This window comes from Choloepus didactylus, chromosome 7, assembly GCF_015220235.1.
Source record: "Choloepus didactylus isolate mChoDid1 chromosome 7, mChoDid1.pri, whole genome shotgun sequence".
In the NCBI taxonomy this organism is placed as follows: Eukaryota; Metazoa; Chordata; class Mammalia; order Pilosa; family Megalonychidae; genus Choloepus; species Choloepus didactylus.
The window spans coordinates 107,591,648-107,608,524 of record NC_051313.1 but is presented as its reverse complement, the minus strand read 5'-3'; the positions used below and the strand labels follow the sequence as shown (position 1 = coordinate 107,608,524).

Below are 16,877 nucleotides of genomic sequence, written 5' to 3'. Positions count from 1 at the left end.
CCCTCCCCAGGATGAACTGCAAGGGGAATCCCCATCAGCCAGGCACCAAGCCTCAGCCCAAGCTTGGCATCTGGCTATTCCCCCCCAAGCCAGGGTCACCCCCTTCTAAGACAAAATTTCAGGCCCTCTGCCCCTGCCCCACTGGCCAGGTGGCCTCTCCACCTGCCAACCACCCCCTCTTCCCCCAGGCACTACTGTTCTTATTCTCTGTCCTTCGGAAAGTGGCCTGGGACTACGGGCGGTTGGCCTTGGTGACAGATGCAGACAGGTAAGGAAGGTGCCAGGGCCCCACCCCCCTACCCCTACACACATGCGTGCACACACACATACGCACACACTCGGCAATAGGGAGGAGTCAGCCCTCTCTCATCCCCCTTTGTTGGGGGGATGAAGAGGGACCAGCCCCCAAGCAGGCATGAGGGTCATGCAGGACCCTTAGTTGGGCCTCCGCCCCTTGCCGGTCCCCAGGGACCCACCCACTCCCTGCTAACCTTGTCTGTTTTCTGTCCCCAGGCATCGGCGACAGGAGGGGGACCAAGTGGAACAGGAATAGTATGTGGGGCACCAGCCCCTCACCCCCACTAAACCAACTTTCCCTTTTCTTTCTTCTTCTCATGCTTCTCTTCTTGCCAAGTTGCCGGTTTCTTTTTGCAGTTTTCTTCTCTGCAGGCTCATGTTTCGGATTAACGCAGGCGGTGTGCTTTGCAGACCAGGGGGCTCCCCAGCTTGTCTCTGCCTCACGCCCCCTTCATCTCTGCCTGGGAGAAACCCCTCCCTGTGTGCCCTGCCTTACCGGCCCTGGTTGGCTGGAGGGGGGACCACCCGCGAGGAAATCCGCAGCGCCATCTCCCTAGTGGCTGCAGAGACAAGATCGGGTGCCACCTGTGGCTTCCCTTCCCTTAACAGCTAGTTCTTCATATTCCAGGGTTCCTGGCTCACCCCTTCTGGAGGCTGGGGAGGGGGGTTGTCCACGGAGCCCCCAATTCTGGCCCTTTGTGTCACATTATGGTCTCTGTCTGTAGGACTGGAGATGGAGATGCGGCAGCTGCTGGGATCAGAGAAGAGAGAGGCTAGGAGCCCACCCGGGAGACAGCCCCCAGCACCCTTCTTCCCCAGCCCCTGCTGGGTTCTCCTAGTACATCCTTTCCTTGGCCTCCCCAGTGTCTTTTGGGTAATATCGACTGTTTCTCCCTCCCCCTGCTGGTCAACTCTGGAACTGCAGGGCCATCTAGCATTCTTCCACCTCCATTGGGAAGATGATGAAGATAAATACACCCTCCTCCCTTAAGGTCCGACTGCCCTATGTGGGTGACCCCTCCCTGAAGTGAAGAGGCATATTTCAGGGAGCAGAGTAGAGGGCAGTTATTCCTCCCCGCTTTAGCCTCTGCGCTTTCTTTGCTTCTGGAAGCCTCTGGAGCTCTGGAGTAGGAGCCCTCCCCCACTTCATCTCCAGCCCCAGGGGCTCAGACTCACCAGGAGCTCTGACCTCTCATCTCCTCCACCCCCAGTGTGGCCTCAGCTATGCACGGGGACAGTCATGACCGGTATGAGCGTCTCACCTCTGTTTCCAGCTCCGTCGACTTTGACCAAAGGGACAATGTGAGTGCCCCACCCCCAAGCTTCTTACCCGCCCCTTCCTCTTCCTCCTCCAGCAAGTGGGCTCAGCAACCTCCAGCTTCCTGGGACACAGAGTCAGGGGTGCTGGTGCAGCCTTCTCAGCGGGAGAGTGACTTGTGCAAGAGCCACAGGCTCACGTGTCCTCTCTGTCACAGTCTCCGAACTAGCATGACCCAAACGTCTGAATTCCAGGCTGCGTTCCCACAGTGGAGTTCTGTGCCCACCTCTGCCGACTGATCTTTTCCCTTAGACATGGTTTTAGAGATAATAACGAGCCTTCGAGGTCTGCCTAGCAAAACATACCAAATCCATTATGCTGCCCAGAGCTGACGAACAGGTGGTCCTGCTGGCTGACCTGCTTGTGGGTTGGAGCTGGGTAGCAGCAGCCCCTGTGGACATGGCATATCTGTGGTGGTTCACAACAGTCCCCGCCACTCCCTTTCATGTCAGGCTCAACACATTGGTGTTACCTGCCTGGGCCCCCGATCATCCTATGAGGGTGAGGGCCCTGGTCAGAAGTCTAATCCTCAGCCCCTGGGGTGGCCCTGATCAGTCCAGATTAGGCTGGGGCCCCCAAGTGCCACAGCTCCTGTAGCAGCCCCCGCAGAAGCAGGCTGTCAGCTTCCTGAGTTGGACTCATACTGGTAAGTGTGGAATGGTCCCCAAGCTCAGGTGGTGTTGGCAACAGGCTGCGTAGTCCTGTCTCGGCTGAAGGGCACTTTTCTCCCCCACCCAGTGCCGAGCCTGCACCTTCTCCAGGTTGTAGATTGAGGAAGGGTTCTCTGCTGGACCCACTCCCCTGCACCCCCCTCTGCTGCTGGTCTCTGTCTGAAGGCCGGCCCGGGCCTCCAGGGACCCTGGGTTATGGCTCTTCCCGTTTGGACTAGAACAGAGATGGCAGGAACTTAGGGAGTGAGGTCCCCCCCCTCTGCTTTTTTGGCAGCCAAGGTTCAAACTCCTCTTGTTAGCTGGAGACCTGGGGGTCCCCACTGTCCTTCCTAGAACCCCAGACCCCACCTTGACCCATGCAACTTCCTTCTGGTCCTCCTGCTCCACTGGGTATTTGCAGGGATCTGTGGCTCCGGGCCTGAGGGTCCACAGATAACCCAATTTGGCATGGGTTGTTTTTCTTCTTTGAGTACTGGTCCTTTCCTCCCTGCCCTGGGAATAAGCTAATAATTCTTGGGGTGTTTTTTGTTTTTTGGTTTTGATTTGGGTTTTTTTGTTTTTGTTTTTGTTTTTGAAGGAGAGGGAGCTATGCCACTGGAAGTAATGAGAGTGGGGTGGGGCGGGGGCGGTTCAGGTTGCAGGGTTCCAGCTGACAGCCCTCTGTCCCCCCAGGGTTTCTGTTCCTGGCTGACAGCCATCTTCAGGATAAAGTAAGTGAACACTCTTCAAGCTCTAAAGAAAGAAAGAAACAGAGAGAAACTTCAGAACCTGCCATCTCCCTCCAAAATCCAGAGGCCAGCAGCTTTGAGGGCCTTAGCGCTCCTAGCCAGCCCGGCACCCTCTCCCCTACTCCAGGAGGCCAGGCCTTGGGGGCCTCAGCCTCTGGTGCCCCCTGACTGCTCACTGTACCCCACAGTCTCCTCCATGACCCCCGCCTAGGGGGCCAGCTCTGTCCTCATCTCTCCCTGCCCCTGCCCCACCTTGAGGACGGGGCCTGGAGCGCCCAACCTCAGAGCCTCCATGCAGCCAGCGGGTAGGGGCAGCAGTCAGGCTGGGAGCAGCCAGCCGGCAACAGGCAGGAGCCAGTGTCCAGCAGGCAGAACTCAGGAGAACGAGCCAGAGTCCAGCAGGCAGGCAGTGAGCGCTGAGAGAGGCAGGAGGCTCGGAAGGTCAGCATCACTGCCCCCCACTCCTCCAGGGCCCCAGGGCCCCTCCCTGAGTGTATCCCGCTCCGATAGGCCAAGCTCATCCAGTACCCATGAGGTGCTCCTTCCCTGAACCTTCCCACCCTCCGTCCCCACTCTGCCTCTTTCTTTCACCGTCCCTCCTTCTAGTCCTCCCTCCTCTCCCCCCTTTTCAAATTTTCCTCTTCTCCCTTCCTTTCTCTTTCCAGCTCTCCTTTTTCTTCCTCTTCCCTCTCCATCGTCCTTCTTTTCTCTTTCTCTTCATCTCTCATCCCTCCCCTTCTCATTCCTTCTTCATCTTTTCCCTCCCCTTCTCCCTCCCCTTCCCTTTCCCTCTCTCCTCCCCACCTCCCCAAAAATAGGGCACCAGGAGATACCATTTCAACCTCCTCCTGCTGCCAGATGGGCGGGGGCTAGGGTGGATGGGGGCGGGTAAGGGCAGGCAGGCTGTGGCCCTTCCCTTGCCCTGGTTCTACCATAACTTCCTGTCCACCCCCCCCCCCCCCCGCCTGCAGGGATGACGAGATCCGGGACAAATGTGGGGGTGATGCCGTGCACTACCTGTCCTTCCAGCGGCACATCATCGGGCTGCTGGTCGTCGTCGGTGTCCTCTCCGTCGGCATCGTGCTGCCCGTCAACTTCTCAGGGGACCTGCTGGGTCAGTGAGGGCCAGGACAAGTGGGGTGGGGAAAGGAGGGGGCACGACGGACGTGCCCTGACCCAGCGTCATCCTCTGCCTCTCCCCACCCCACCCCCCACCAGAGAACAATGCCTACAGCTTTGGGAGAACCACCATAGCCAACTTGAAATCAGGGTAAGGTTGGGACGCCATTTAGGGAGGGGAGGATGAGGGGAATGGTACGGGCAGAGGCTGCTAAAGCTGCAGAGTTGGCTGGGGATCCCTGAGGGTCTGGGTCAGAGGCAGGAGAGGTAGATCCCTGCTGAGGATCGCCGGGACTGACCACAGGAAGGAGGGTACGGCCTTGGACCAGGGAAGGCTGGCTGGGGCAGCGTAGCTGGTGGGTAGGGCATAGAGAGATGACCTCTCGGGGTCATTGCAGTTGGAATGGAGCAGTCTGGGGGTCTAGGAGATGGAGGGGAGGGCCTGCCCTGTGAGGGGGTCAGTGCCAGGAGACCAGTGGCAGTAGAGGGGCCCGCATCAAAGATTCAACAGTCAGGTACCACCCATACCCCGCTCCCCCCAGGAACAACCTGCTATGGCTGCACACCTCCTTCGCCTTCCTGTACCTGCTGCTCACCGTCTACAGCATGCGTAGACACACCTCCAAGATGCGCTACAAGGAAGATGACCTGGTGAGTATTGCAGGCCCCGGGTCCTCCCCAGACCCAGCCTCTTCCCTTCCCTCCATGCCTCTCTGGCTTCAGCCCTAAGGGGCTTCAGCTCCAGGGTTGGGCCAGCTGGGTTTGAATCCTGGCTCAGCACTCAACTGTGGGACCTTGGACAAGTTACATAATCTCCCCAAGCCTTGGTTTCCCCTTCGGTAAAATGGGACGGCAACAGTGCCTCCCTCAAGGCTGCTGGGAAGGAGAAGGAGGCGATGGGTGGAGAGCACCCTGTGCTGAGTGCCTGGCACTCAGGAAATATCAGCTGTGCTTGGTTTTATGGTTGTGATTATTCTCTCCCCTTGTGCATTCATTCACCAAACCAGTACTGGACGCCTACTCCCTGCCAGCCCCGTGCTGGGTCCTGAAGACACACAGGAGCGGAGCCAGACACAGCCCCTCAGAGTCAGAGAGCCAGGGGCCAGGTGGCTGTGTCATTAGACTCGCCACCTTTAGAAACACGCCCCTGCTGTCCCTGGAACCTGGCTGATCCCGAAGGCCTCCTCCCACCCACCTCTGCTCCTCTCTCCTCATCCCTTTCCCCACTCCTGCAAAACAAAGCCCCTCCCTGCATCCTCCAAGTTCTCGGGGGTTGAGCCTCAGGAGGGGAAACCCACTCCCCTCTCGCCAGGTCAAGCGGACTCTCTTCATTAATGGAATCTCCAAATACGCAGAGTCGGAAAAGATCAAGAAGCACTTTGAGTGAGTAAGCAGTGCCCACCTGGAGCCCGGGCCCTGCAGACCTGGCTTCCCCTCTCAGCTCCTAGACCATCCTCACACTCCTCCAACTCAGAGGCGCCGGGCTGCAGCAGGGAGGATGGAAGTTAGACTAAGGAAGAACTCTCTGACTCCAGGGTGGTCACATGCTTGGGCCCCTTTGAGAACAGGAGAAATATGAGAAATGCTTGAAGTGTGAATTCCCGGCGACTTCACCCCCCCAGGCCTGGACTGGGTCACGGGTTGCTGGCGCAGGGTCAGTGGACCCTGAAAGGTATATGGCTTCCTCAGCACTGTATGTGACATTCTGGGGTTCACCTGACAATGTGGCAGGGAGAAGACTGTGGCTCTCAATGGATTCCCAAGGAGTCTAGGAAAACCTGGGCTGGATGTTCTCTGAGGTTCTTTGCAGCTCTGAAATTCTGTCGTAGGGTAGATGGGGCATATACTGCCAGGCGGCCAGAAACTGTGCAGAAAAGGGAAGAGGCTTCTCGAGGCTAAGTGGGGGCTCACCTGGTCACCCACATCCAGGGGTGCCTCTTGGGGCAGAGCTCAAGTGAAGTCAGCGCTAAGGGCCTATCTGTGGGGGTATTTAGGGACAGTCTCTGTGCAGGATTAGGGATCCCATTGTACATTCATGTCTTCACTCAGCAAACTTTCTCAAGTGCTATTAGGCATAAGTCTTAAAAATGAATAAAAGATCATAGGCTTCTCAAGTGGCTCACAGTATGGGGTCAGCTTTAGGAACCAGTCCAGGGTCCCAGGAGAGATTGGCCTGAGGTCAGTGGCCATGACAGGGAACCCTGCTGTTCTGGATCAGGGCTTGGTCAGGTCGGGGTCAGCTTCAGTTGGCCTGGATCAGAGGTCACTAATTGTCCTGGACCAGGATGGCATGTGGTCCAATCGGGTAGTGTTTGGGCCAGATTGGGAGTCAGTATTTGGTCAAGGTCAGAGTCGAGACCTTTTGTATTACAGGATTAAGGATCGTTGGCAACACTGGTGGATGAATAATCATCATTCGGCTTGCATTTATGGGTCATCTTCTATGAGCCAGCATAAATAAGTTAGACACAGTCCTGCCCTCAAATAGCACACAAAACAGCAATCAAAATTAGGTCATCCATGGTCAGTGTGAAAGAACTATTGGGGGTCCTCTTTGGGGTTCAAGCTGTGATCAGCATTGGGGGCAATATATGGGTCAGGATTAAAGACAGTATGTGCTCAGAACTGGGTAACATCTTAATATTGCTGTCCGATTGGAATCATCTGTCAGTTTCTACTGCGATCTATTCAATTAATAACGAATATCTGCTGAGCACCTGCTGCTACATGCCCACACCGGAGTAAGAGCTGGGGGTACGGCAGTAAACAAAAACAGAAAAAGCCCCTGCCTTCATTTTACTTACATTCAAGTGCAAGGAGGCAAACAATAAACAAATGAACTAGTAATAAACAACTATGTCAAGTACCTGGTGGTGCTAAAAAGAAAATCAAAGCAGTGTAAGTGGACAGAGTGGGAGGGTTCAGGAAAGTTCACTCTTTCAGAGAGGGTGGGCAAGGTGACATCCGAGGGCAGGGAGGGAGCAAATCCTGTTAGCCAATCATGCATTCGTTCATTCAGCACGCATTTATTGTACAGCCACTGTGTGTTCCGTACCAGGGAGACAAAGGAGAGCCAGACCTGACTGGTGTCCTTGGGGAGCTCATGGTCCTCACTGTCTGTTTCAGGGGTTGGTCTATGGTCAGCCTATAGGCAGGGGTGGGGGAGAACCTGGGGCTGCAGTTGGAGTTTGGGGGCTTCATGGTAAGCAATACGGAGCAGCCACTCATCCAGCACGTGTTTTTTGAGCGTTTACTCTGAGCGTTGCTGGCCAGGCCTGGGAGTACAGTGATGAGCAAGAGGCAGCCCTTGTGTTCGCGCTACTCCTGGGCGGGTTGTCAGTATTGGGCAGGGCCTGGATTGGAGGACTCTCAGCAGAATTAGGGGGCAGCCGTGTTCAAGATTGGGGGCCCACGTGGTTTGGATTCAGAGCCTAGGGATCAGCCTGGTGAGAATGAGGACTCAGATTATCCCAGGGGCAAAGGCTCTTCCAAAGAGGAAGCCTAAAATGATTCATGCAACAACAGTGCCAGAGAAAAGGTCTGTAGCCTCCTTGGGCATCTCCCTTCAAGGACCTTGTTCAGATTTAAGCTTCTAAATTCTCTTGGGTTTGCGAGGTACCTCAAGTTACTTGAGGGCCACATCTCATGCTCTCATGCTTTTAAAAAAAATTTTTTTTTTTTAAAAAGGGGTTCCGTCTAGATAAGAAATTAGGATTAAGGAACAGGATGTAACCAGAATTAAAACGCAGTCAGCAGGCACCCCTCCAGCCCTGCCAGGTACTAGGTGCTGGTGTTTTGGGGACAGGCTGTATCTGGCCAGGTAAAGCGTGAGTCGGACTCAAGTCAAGGCTGTTGTCGACCTCAAGCAGGGTTGGGGGTCAGTCTTGGGCCTGGGTTACAGGTCACTCCCAGGTCAGGATTCAGGATCAATCTCTGGTCAGTCTTGGGCCAGGATTATTAGCGATCATTCTGGGCACGGGGCTGCAGAGTGCTTGGTGGTCATCACCTGGGGTCAGTCCGTGGTCAAGGCTAAGTTTCGGACTGTGACTCAGTCTATCGGGAACAGGGTTAAGGGGGAAGCCTGTGACTAGAAATAGCTCCTCTCGACTTCAAGTTCACCGCCCCAGACAAGAATCACAAACGGCCTGGGCTCCACCAGACCCTGCCAGTGTGTCCTCACACATACCAGCTTCATGCGCCACGTGCATCTTCACAGTCCCACACTCACACCTGCTCACACTCCCCCACCCCGATAAGCATGGAGAAGAATGTCAGTGTTTTATTCTTGGGGCACTCTCATTTTTGTAGAAGGCCCCTACAAAGAGGGGGCTCTGGTTAGGGCTGATGTCTTGGAGGTGATGGGGTCATGGGTGAAAGTCAGGGGCAGGTGGGTGGGGATCCCCACAGAAGATGACAGTGGACTGTGTTTCAGGGAGGCCTACCCCAACTGCACGGTTCTTGAAGCCCGCCCATGTTACAACGTGGCTCGCCTTATGTTCCTCGATGCGGAGAGGTAATGGGGCTGGTGGACAGGGGAGGGGTACACCCAAGGGCCCCCTGCCCACTGGTTGCCACACAGAAACCTGGCTCCCCTTCCAGCTGATTCCCAGGACATTTGGTGTTTAATCCAATCCCAGAAGGGCCTGTTACTTCAGCTCTGGAAAGAGAAAGGCCTGGGGCCTAGAGTTTGTTGCAAGACCTCACCCCATCTGAGCAAATATACTTCTTTAGTTACAGTATGAGAAATCTAGGCTACACTCTAGGAAGAACTAGGGTATTTGGGCATACTCTAGGATGGGGCATGGCTGAACCATGTATCCTAAACAAATCCCATGAACACAATAAACTCTTTTCTTGGGGAATAGACTAGATGACCCCCAGGCTGGGCTCCCCGCCTAGCTGGATGGTGGGTGACTGGAGCCCTGGTTCCTGCAGGAAGAAGGCCGAGCGGGGAAAGCTCTACTTCACAAATCTGCAGAGCAAGGAGAATGTCCCCACCATGATCAACCCCAAGCCCTGTGGCCACCTCTGCTGCTGCGTGGTGCGAGGTTGTGAGCAGGTAAGGTGTGCATTGGGCACTGGGCAGCCTGGCCTGGGGCCCCCATAGCCCCAGATGGGCCTGAGGAGTTGCTGGCCAGGCCCTGGGGAGACGAGTCACAGCACAGAGATGAATGTACCCCGAGGCAGAGCCCTGTCCCACAACCCCAGGAACAAATAGACACAAATAAGCCTCATAAGGAAATACCAAAAGGTAAATAGGCTCAGGGCTGGGGAACAGCAAGGGGTGCAGCTCCTCCCTCAGCAGGTCCCCACTTGCCCCTGTAGCCCTTGGAACCCCATTTCCCACTGTTGTGTTTGTTCCCTGTCCCCACAGTGACCAAGTTTGCAAACCCCAACTCAGAGGTCAGCCAAGGAGATAACATTGTATGGTACTTACTCTGTGGTCTCAGGCTCTGTGCCTCAGTTTCCTCATCTGGGAATGAGGAAAAATGGGGCTAACTGTACCTGTCATTTGGGTTCTAGCAAGGATGAAGTGAGTTAATATGTGTAAAAGAGCTGAGAGCAGTGCCTGGCACATGGGAAGCAGGGGGTACTGGGTGTTAGCTGGGTGCTGCAGGTACGAGCCCAGCTCTCTGACCAGAGCCCTGTCCCACACTGGCCCCGGCAGGTGGAAGCCATCGAGTACTACACAAAACTGGAGCAGAAGCTGAAGGAGGACTACAAGCGGGAGAAGGAGAAGGTGAACGAGAAGCCTCTTGGCATGGCCTTTGTCACCTTCCACAATGAGACCATCACCGCCATGTGAGCCCCCGCCCCACCTGCCCACCCAGCCCTCGCCCTTGAGCGGCCAGCTGGGGCTCCCAGGTCCCAGCACCCACCACCAGCTGCCAGCCACGGGGGCCCCCAGCGGGTGCCATGGTAACCAGTGCCCATCCCCCCAGCATCCTGAAGGACTTCAACGTGTGTAAGTGCCAGGGCTGTGCCTGCCGTGGGGAGCCCCGCTCCTCGTCCTGCAGCGAGTCCCTGCACATCTCCAACTGGACCGTGTCCTATGCCCCTGACCCCCAGAACATCTACTGGTAAGCGAGTGGGTGTGGCAGGGTCAGGCTGGGTGGGGCCTGGAAGAGGTGCCAGTGGGCGAGGAATGGGTGGAGGGGAGACCCTAGATGTCAACAGGAACCAACCAGGCCCTCATTCCTGGGGTGACCCCCTCCCTGCCTTCCCAGGGAGCACCTCTCCATCCGTGGCTTTATCTGGTGGCTGCGCTGCCTGGTCATCAATGTCGTCCTCTTCATCCTCCTCTTCTTCCTCACCACCCCGGCCATCATCATCACCACCATGGACAAGTTCAACGTCACCAAGCCCGTGGAGTACCTCAATGTGAGGCCCACACCGCGCCCCACTCCTCCACACCATGTCACAACACCCAGAAGCCAAGCCCCAAATCCCGCTGCCAGGGGCAAAACCCAGCATCCTCCTGCCCAGCTCAGCTCCTGCTCTTGTCCCAGTCCCAGCTCCACCCAGGAACTCCCACACAACCTTGGGCCGTGAACCGCTCTGTCCACTTCTCTTGGGTTCACTGCCACCTTACCCCCTATGAGAGGCCACCCTTAGGGTTTGCACACACCTGGAGAGACAGCCAAGGAAGAAAGGGAGCCTGGGTCCAGTCTTAACTGGCCAGGTGGACCTGGATAAGTTCCTTCCCCCATCCCTCAGTTTCTTCACCTGAAAAACAAGTGGTTTAGACTAGATAGATCATGGCTTTCAAACTTAGATTTTGATTCCTTTACCAAAAGGAATCTTACATGGAACCCAATATGGAAAAGCAAGGCTGCTCAGAGGTCAGTAGGATGGGAGCCACTTCTGCCTGGCTTCCCTCACCCCTGCTGCTACACAGGAACCTCAGAGTTCCAAGGAACACAGTTTGAAAACCACTGGGTGATAATAGCATAATAGATAAGTCCCAGACTGCTTTGGTCCAAATCCCTACCCTACTGCTTACAAGCTGGGTAAGCTATTGACTCTCTTTTTGCTTCTGTCTACTCATCTATAAAATGGGCTAATATTGTTGCAAGGATTGATATATACCAAATGCTTGGCACAGAGTAGTTATTCAGTAAATACTACTACCATTATCCACCCTGGGGTTGTACATATGACCCTGGTCCCCACCCTCACCCCTGGGCCCTCAGATGCTCTGGATCTCTGACAGGGCACCCTGAGAGCCAGGGGGCCAGGGCTCAGTGGGGGAGGGGCGGGGAAGAAAGACTGGGTGCTCTTGACTGCCCCAGCTTGACGCATGCCCCCTGTGGACCTCTGCAGAACCCCATCATCACCCAGTTCTTCCCCACCCTGCTGCTGTGGTGCTTCTCGGCCCTGCTCCCCACCATCGTCTACTACTCTGCCTTCTTTGAAGCCCACTGGACACGGTGAGACAGCGTCACACACACCGCACCACGCTATGGCCTCTCCTGAGTGTACAGCTGTTCCCATTGGGCAGCCCTTGGCCCCTTTAGGACCCCTGCTCTGTGCAGTCCCTGAGCTGGCAGGGAAGAAGTGTGGTCCAGCATCTTCACCGTGGGAAGGCCACCCTTCCCAAGGGACCCTCCTGGGACACTGTACTGGTTGGGGGAGCAGGCAGGCTGGGCCGGGCCAACCTAACCTCTGCTCCTGCACCCTACAGCTCCGGGGAGAATAGGACCACTATGCACAAGTGCTACACCTTCCTCATCTTTATGGTGCTGCTCCTGCCCTCGCTGGGACTGAGCAGGTGGGCTTTGGAGGATGGGGTGGGAGCCAGGGTGGGGGGCTCTGTGGAACAGGAAGTGGGAAGCAGTTCATGCTCCCCACCTCCCCGATAGATCAAGGGACACAAGATGGGAAGCTTGCATCTCCCTAGGCCTGAGCCTCCTGCCCCTTGTTGGGGGTCTCCCCAGACACTCATGGGTAGAACTCCCCCCTCCCCAGTGTCCTGGGCCATTCCAGCCCCCACCCCACCTCTCCTCTCCTCCCCTCCAGCCTGGACCTCTTCTTCCGCTGGCTCTTTGACAAGAAATTCTTGGCTGAGGCAGCTATTCGGTTCGAGTGAGTGACCGGGGCCCCCGGATGGCAGGGGTGGGCATGTCTGAGAGGCACTGCCGGCCTCCATGGGAGCCTGCCGCCAAGCTTCCAACCTCTGGGGTGGGGAGGAGGAGCGAGGGCCGGGCAGGGTCCTCCCAAAGGAAGCTACACACAGGCATCTTGGGTGTATACCCGGGAGGCATCCCTGGGGTCTGTGTTGGGGCCCACTCTCTAGAAACATTTGGATTTGTAGGTCATCTCAAGGTGTATTTGGGGCTTCGGGGCCTACACTTAGGCTGTTTCTCTGAGGGTCTCTGGAGCTCATATTCTGGACTAGCTATTGTAGTCTGGTACTTGAGAGCTTGGGGAGGTTCCTGTAGTGGGATCTTGGCTCACATTTGGGGGATAACTTGGGGGTTTCTAGGGGTAACATTGAAGGTTTCTGGAGCCCAAGCTTTGACTATCTATGAAAGGCTCTTAGACTCACAACTCGGGGAGTGTCTGGAGGCTCTGGGACTCACACTTGGGCTGTTGATGGGGCGCAAGTTCTAGGAACATCTCTGAAGTCTTGGGCTCTTAGTCGGGGTGACTCTGGAGTTCTTTATGGGCACTTTCTGTAGGAATCCCTGTGGGGGTATTTTGGGGACTGAATATGTGGGTGCAAGCTCTAGGCTGTCTGTGGCAATCTTGGGCTCCCCTTCTGAAGACGTCTGGGGAGGATCTCTGAAGCTTGTGTTCTGGAGGTGTCTAGACTCACACTCTGGGGGTGACCCTGGGGAGGTCTGGAGGAGAGACATCTGTGGGGTCTCACCGGAGGCCATCTCTAGAGATCTCAAGCAGTCACCCCCTGAACACACTGGCACCCTAGGACTTGAGCACTCTCACCATGGGTCTTGATGGGACACAGATTCTAAGGCTGCCTCTGGGTTCACCCTCTCAGGTCATGTCTGTTCACACTCAGGGGTCTCTGACTCAGTTTGGAGGTGTCTGTTCACACTCTGTGGCGTCTGTATGTGTGGGGGGGACCGGGGCACAGGTACTTGAGGGGGTTCCACGTGGAGGGTGAGGGTATGGCGCCCTCAGGCTGGCGATGGGTGCAGTGCTGGAGCACCGGTGCCCGCAGGTGTGTGTTCCTGCCCGACAATGGCGCCTTCTTCGTGAACTACGTCATCGCCTCGGCCTTCATCGGCAACGCCATGGACCTGCTGCGCATCCCGGGGCTGCTCATGTACATGATCCGGCTCTGCCTGGCGCGCTCGGCCGCGGAGAGGCGCAACGTGAAGCGGGTACGGCGGCCGGGGGCCGCGGCGGCCCACACAGCGCCCCCTGGCGGGCCCAGCCGGAAGCGGCGGCAGTCAGGCTAGGGCGTGGGGGCACGGGATGCTGAGATGCGGGGATGCGGGGAAGCCGGGAGCCCAGTTCCCTGGGCCACCCGTTCCCGTCTGGGGTCTCAGTTCTCCCGTATGTTCAGCGACGCGTCAACATAGATACGTCTGAAGGCCCCTGCCAGCTCTGACAGTTCTGTGATGGGAGGTGGAGGAGATCCGGGTCCCTAGGAACTGCCCTGACTCGGCAAGGGGCCTTTGCACATCCCATTCCCAAGTCCACCCAGTTGTCCTCCGACCTTCCACACCTGCCAGCCCCTGGCCTCTTGAAAGACTCTCCACACCCCCTTCCCACCAGACCCCCTTTCAGCTGCAGCCCCTCTCCCTGTCTGCTTTGCCCAGCACTGCCCCATACATTAGGCTCCTTTTCCCCATGGCTTCCTTCCTGGCCCCCTTCCAGGCTGCCCTTCCCCTCCCTGAGCCACCCTCCTGCCCATCTCCCCCCCAGCATCAGGCCTACGAGTTCCAGTTTGGCGCAGCCTACGCCTGGATGATGTGCGTCTTCACGGTGGTCATGACCTACAGTATCACCTGCCCCATCATCGTGCCCTTCGGTAGGCACCGCCGCGCCGGGACCTGGGCCCTGCTCGGGGGGACCCGGGGCCTCACCCGCACCACGCTAGCAAGACAGGCCACCCTGAATGGACAGGGCCCCGGCTGGGAGACCGGCCCCTCAGGCCTCCCACCCGGTCCCTGGCTCAGTCTGGGACCTGGCCTTGGAGTGGGAGAGGAGGAGAGCCATGGCTGCCCAGGCTGGGCTCAGCTTGTGGGCTGGGCACCGGGGCAGAGTCACTGGCACGGCTGAGGCCTTCACACAACCAGGTAGACCTAGACACCTGTCACATCCCCACTGACGTGCTCAGGCACACTGCATAGGGCACACACCCACACGGGCATAAGGGCACATCTGTACACTACCTTATTAACTCTGCAAAGACCTCTGGATGCTAGGGTGGGGTGGATCCTCACCCCTCATGGAGATACTTCACTTTAGCTGAGCTGTGTGACTTGGCAAGTCTCTCTTGCTGAAAAAGTTAGTGAGATTTATTTTCAACTGTCTCCCCCATGGTAGCCTCTACTTTCCCCCTGATTACATCCTAACCCCTTTACCAACCTCCCTGGTTATTGAAAACTCAGAACTCTCAAACTAACATCCCTATCCTTGTTCTAAAATCCCCATTCCTTCAGCCTCCAGGGAAATAGAACTTGTCCCCTAATTTATATTCATCTGTTTAGGAACAAGGGTAGGAAAAAACAGGATATGGTTTTCAAAAGGATGCTTTTTGATCCAAATGAATGAATGTCTAATAGTGGAATTCCTAATGAGGGTCTGCAGAATCAAGGAGCTGAACCAAAGGCAGCTGAAGTTCTGTGATAGTGCTAGGGGCAGGAAGGTGCCGTCCTTCCATCTGGGCTGGGGTAGGAGGAGGGAGGCTGAGGGAGGACCAGGACATCCTGTAGATGGACACAGAGGTCCGGCGGCGCTGGTTCCGAGGTCAGGGCCCTTGTGGCTGTCCCCCAGGGCTCATGTACATGCTGCTGAAGCACCTGGTAGACAGGTACAATCTCTACTACGCCTACCTGCCGGCCAAGCTGGACAAGAAGATCCACTCAGGGGCTGTGAACCAGGTGGTGGCTGCGCCCATCCTCTGCCTCTTCTGGCTGCTCTTCTTCTCTACCATGCGCACGGGTAAGGGCCGCCTGCCCCTCCTCGGGGACCTGGTGGTGGGGACGGGTGCCTCCAAACAGAGTCAAAGCAGAGCAGGCCACAGGAGGGTCACCAATGGCTGGGGCCTGGGAGAGGTCAGGGTGAGGCTGTCGCACTTAAGCTGGGAGTGTGGGGACTGTGCTGAAAAGGTAGCAAGAGCTGGGACGGTGTGGCCCCCCCAGGAGGAAGGGGGCCCCCAGGAGAGGTAGCAGCCCCATTCTTTTCCCCCCACCAGGGTTCCTAGCCCCCACGTCCATGTTCACATTCGTGGTCCTGGTCATCACCATCGTCATCTGTCTCTGCCACGTCTGCTTTGGACACTTCAAATACCTCAGTGCCCACAACTACAAGGTGTGGGGGCAGGGGGGTGGCTGGGAGCAAGAGGGGGCAGATGTGGGGGTCATGATTGTTGCTGGGGACAGGGGCATCCCCCCCACTCCTGCCCCTCTTACCCCTGCTCCATGACTCATCTTGGGCCCATCAAGATTGAGCACACGGAGACAGACTCCGCGGACCCCAGAAGCAATGGACAGCCACCCACTGCTGCCGCTGTCCCCAAATCTGCGGTGAGTGCTCCGCTACGTGGCTGACAGTGGGGAGGGGCCCCTGAATGAAATTCAGAGACCCTAAGGCTGGGTGTCCCTTGAGTCCTCAGACCCCCCGGGAGGTGGGGGTCCGGGGCAGGGAGAGATTTGGCCCCACTGGAGGTCTGCCCCCACCTCTCCCTGAGAGGGAGCCACTGCCCCTTCCCCTTCTGCTGTCTCCCCACACCCCGTAGTCTCCCTGCAGGCCCCATCACCCCTGCCTGGAGGGGCAGCTATCTGCCCTCACCATCCACCCTTCTCTCCTTCAGAAATACATCGCTCAGGTGCTGCAGGACTCAGAGGTGGACGGGGACGGGGACGGGGGTCCCGGGAGCTCGGGGGACGAGCCCCCATCCTCCTCATCCCAGGATGAGGAGCTGCTGATGCCGCCTGACGGCCTCACAGACACGGACTTCCAGTCTTGCGAGGACAGCCTCATAGAGAATGAGATTCACCAGTAAGGGGAGGGGGGGCCCTGGAGGCCACGCCCCACCCCCACCCCCACCACCCCACAGACACTAAAACGCTAATAATTTATTAGATCTAAAGCCCCTTCCTCCCCCACCCCATGCTTTCATTAAGGTATTTAACTTGGGGATTCTGCCACTCTCCCCCACCATGGAGAGAGGGAGGAAGCCCCCCAACCTCAGTGAAGAGAGCCCCGAGCCGGCCCCGGGGCAAAGAAGGGTATGGAGGGGGTTCCTCCTGATCAGTGCCCCCCACGTTAGTAACATAGCCAGGAAAGGGTTACTGAGAGCCAAGAGGGGTGCCTGGTGACTTGACTGGAGACCTGGAGTGGCAGGCAGATCAAGGGGCTGACCCCCAGTTACTCCCTCCCCCCAATTCCCCCTGGGATCTGGCACTCCAGGGAAAAGGAGCCTCCAGCCCCTATGGGTTGCATGAGAGGGGACGGGCCTGAGTGGGAGGAAGAGTCAGGCCCTGAGAAAGAGGGGGTGACCTGGGGGTGGGGGGTGGGCATGGCTGACACTGGAAAATGGGTTTTTGC

The 16,877-nt window shown here is 57.1% G+C and overlaps 1 protein-coding gene across 4 annotated transcripts in view; it reads left to right on the top strand.

The window, feature by feature from the left end:
• The window catches only part of TMEM63B (transmembrane protein 63B), a 23,472-nt gene extending 6,595 nt beyond the window's left edge, over positions 1–16,877 (top strand). For 2 of the 4 annotated variants that reach the window (XM_037843298.1, XM_037843297.1), the window contains exons 3-24: positions 189–268; positions 514–552; positions 1,509–1,599; positions 2,959–2,996; positions 3,986–4,128; positions 4,233–4,284; positions 4,676–4,784; positions 5,446–5,516; positions 8,566–8,646; positions 9,069–9,192; positions 9,802–9,935; positions 10,076–10,213; positions 10,361–10,514; positions 11,457–11,563; positions 11,818–11,904; positions 12,153–12,218; positions 13,318–13,480; positions 14,028–14,133; positions 15,102–15,269; positions 15,523–15,638; positions 15,773–15,853; positions 16,141–16,332. In XM_037843298.1, the coding sequence (XP_037699226.1) occupies positions 189–268; positions 514–552; positions 1,509–1,599; positions 2,959–2,996; positions 3,986–4,128; positions 4,233–4,284; positions 4,676–4,784; positions 5,446–5,516; positions 8,566–8,646; positions 9,069–9,192; positions 9,802–9,935; positions 10,076–10,213; positions 10,361–10,514; positions 11,457–11,563; positions 11,818–11,904; positions 12,153–12,218; positions 13,318–13,480; positions 14,028–14,133; positions 15,102–15,269; positions 15,523–15,638; positions 15,773–15,853; positions 16,141–16,332 (2,340 nt within the window). The other 2 variants (XM_037843299.1, XM_037843300.1) reach the window with 2 other exon arrangements.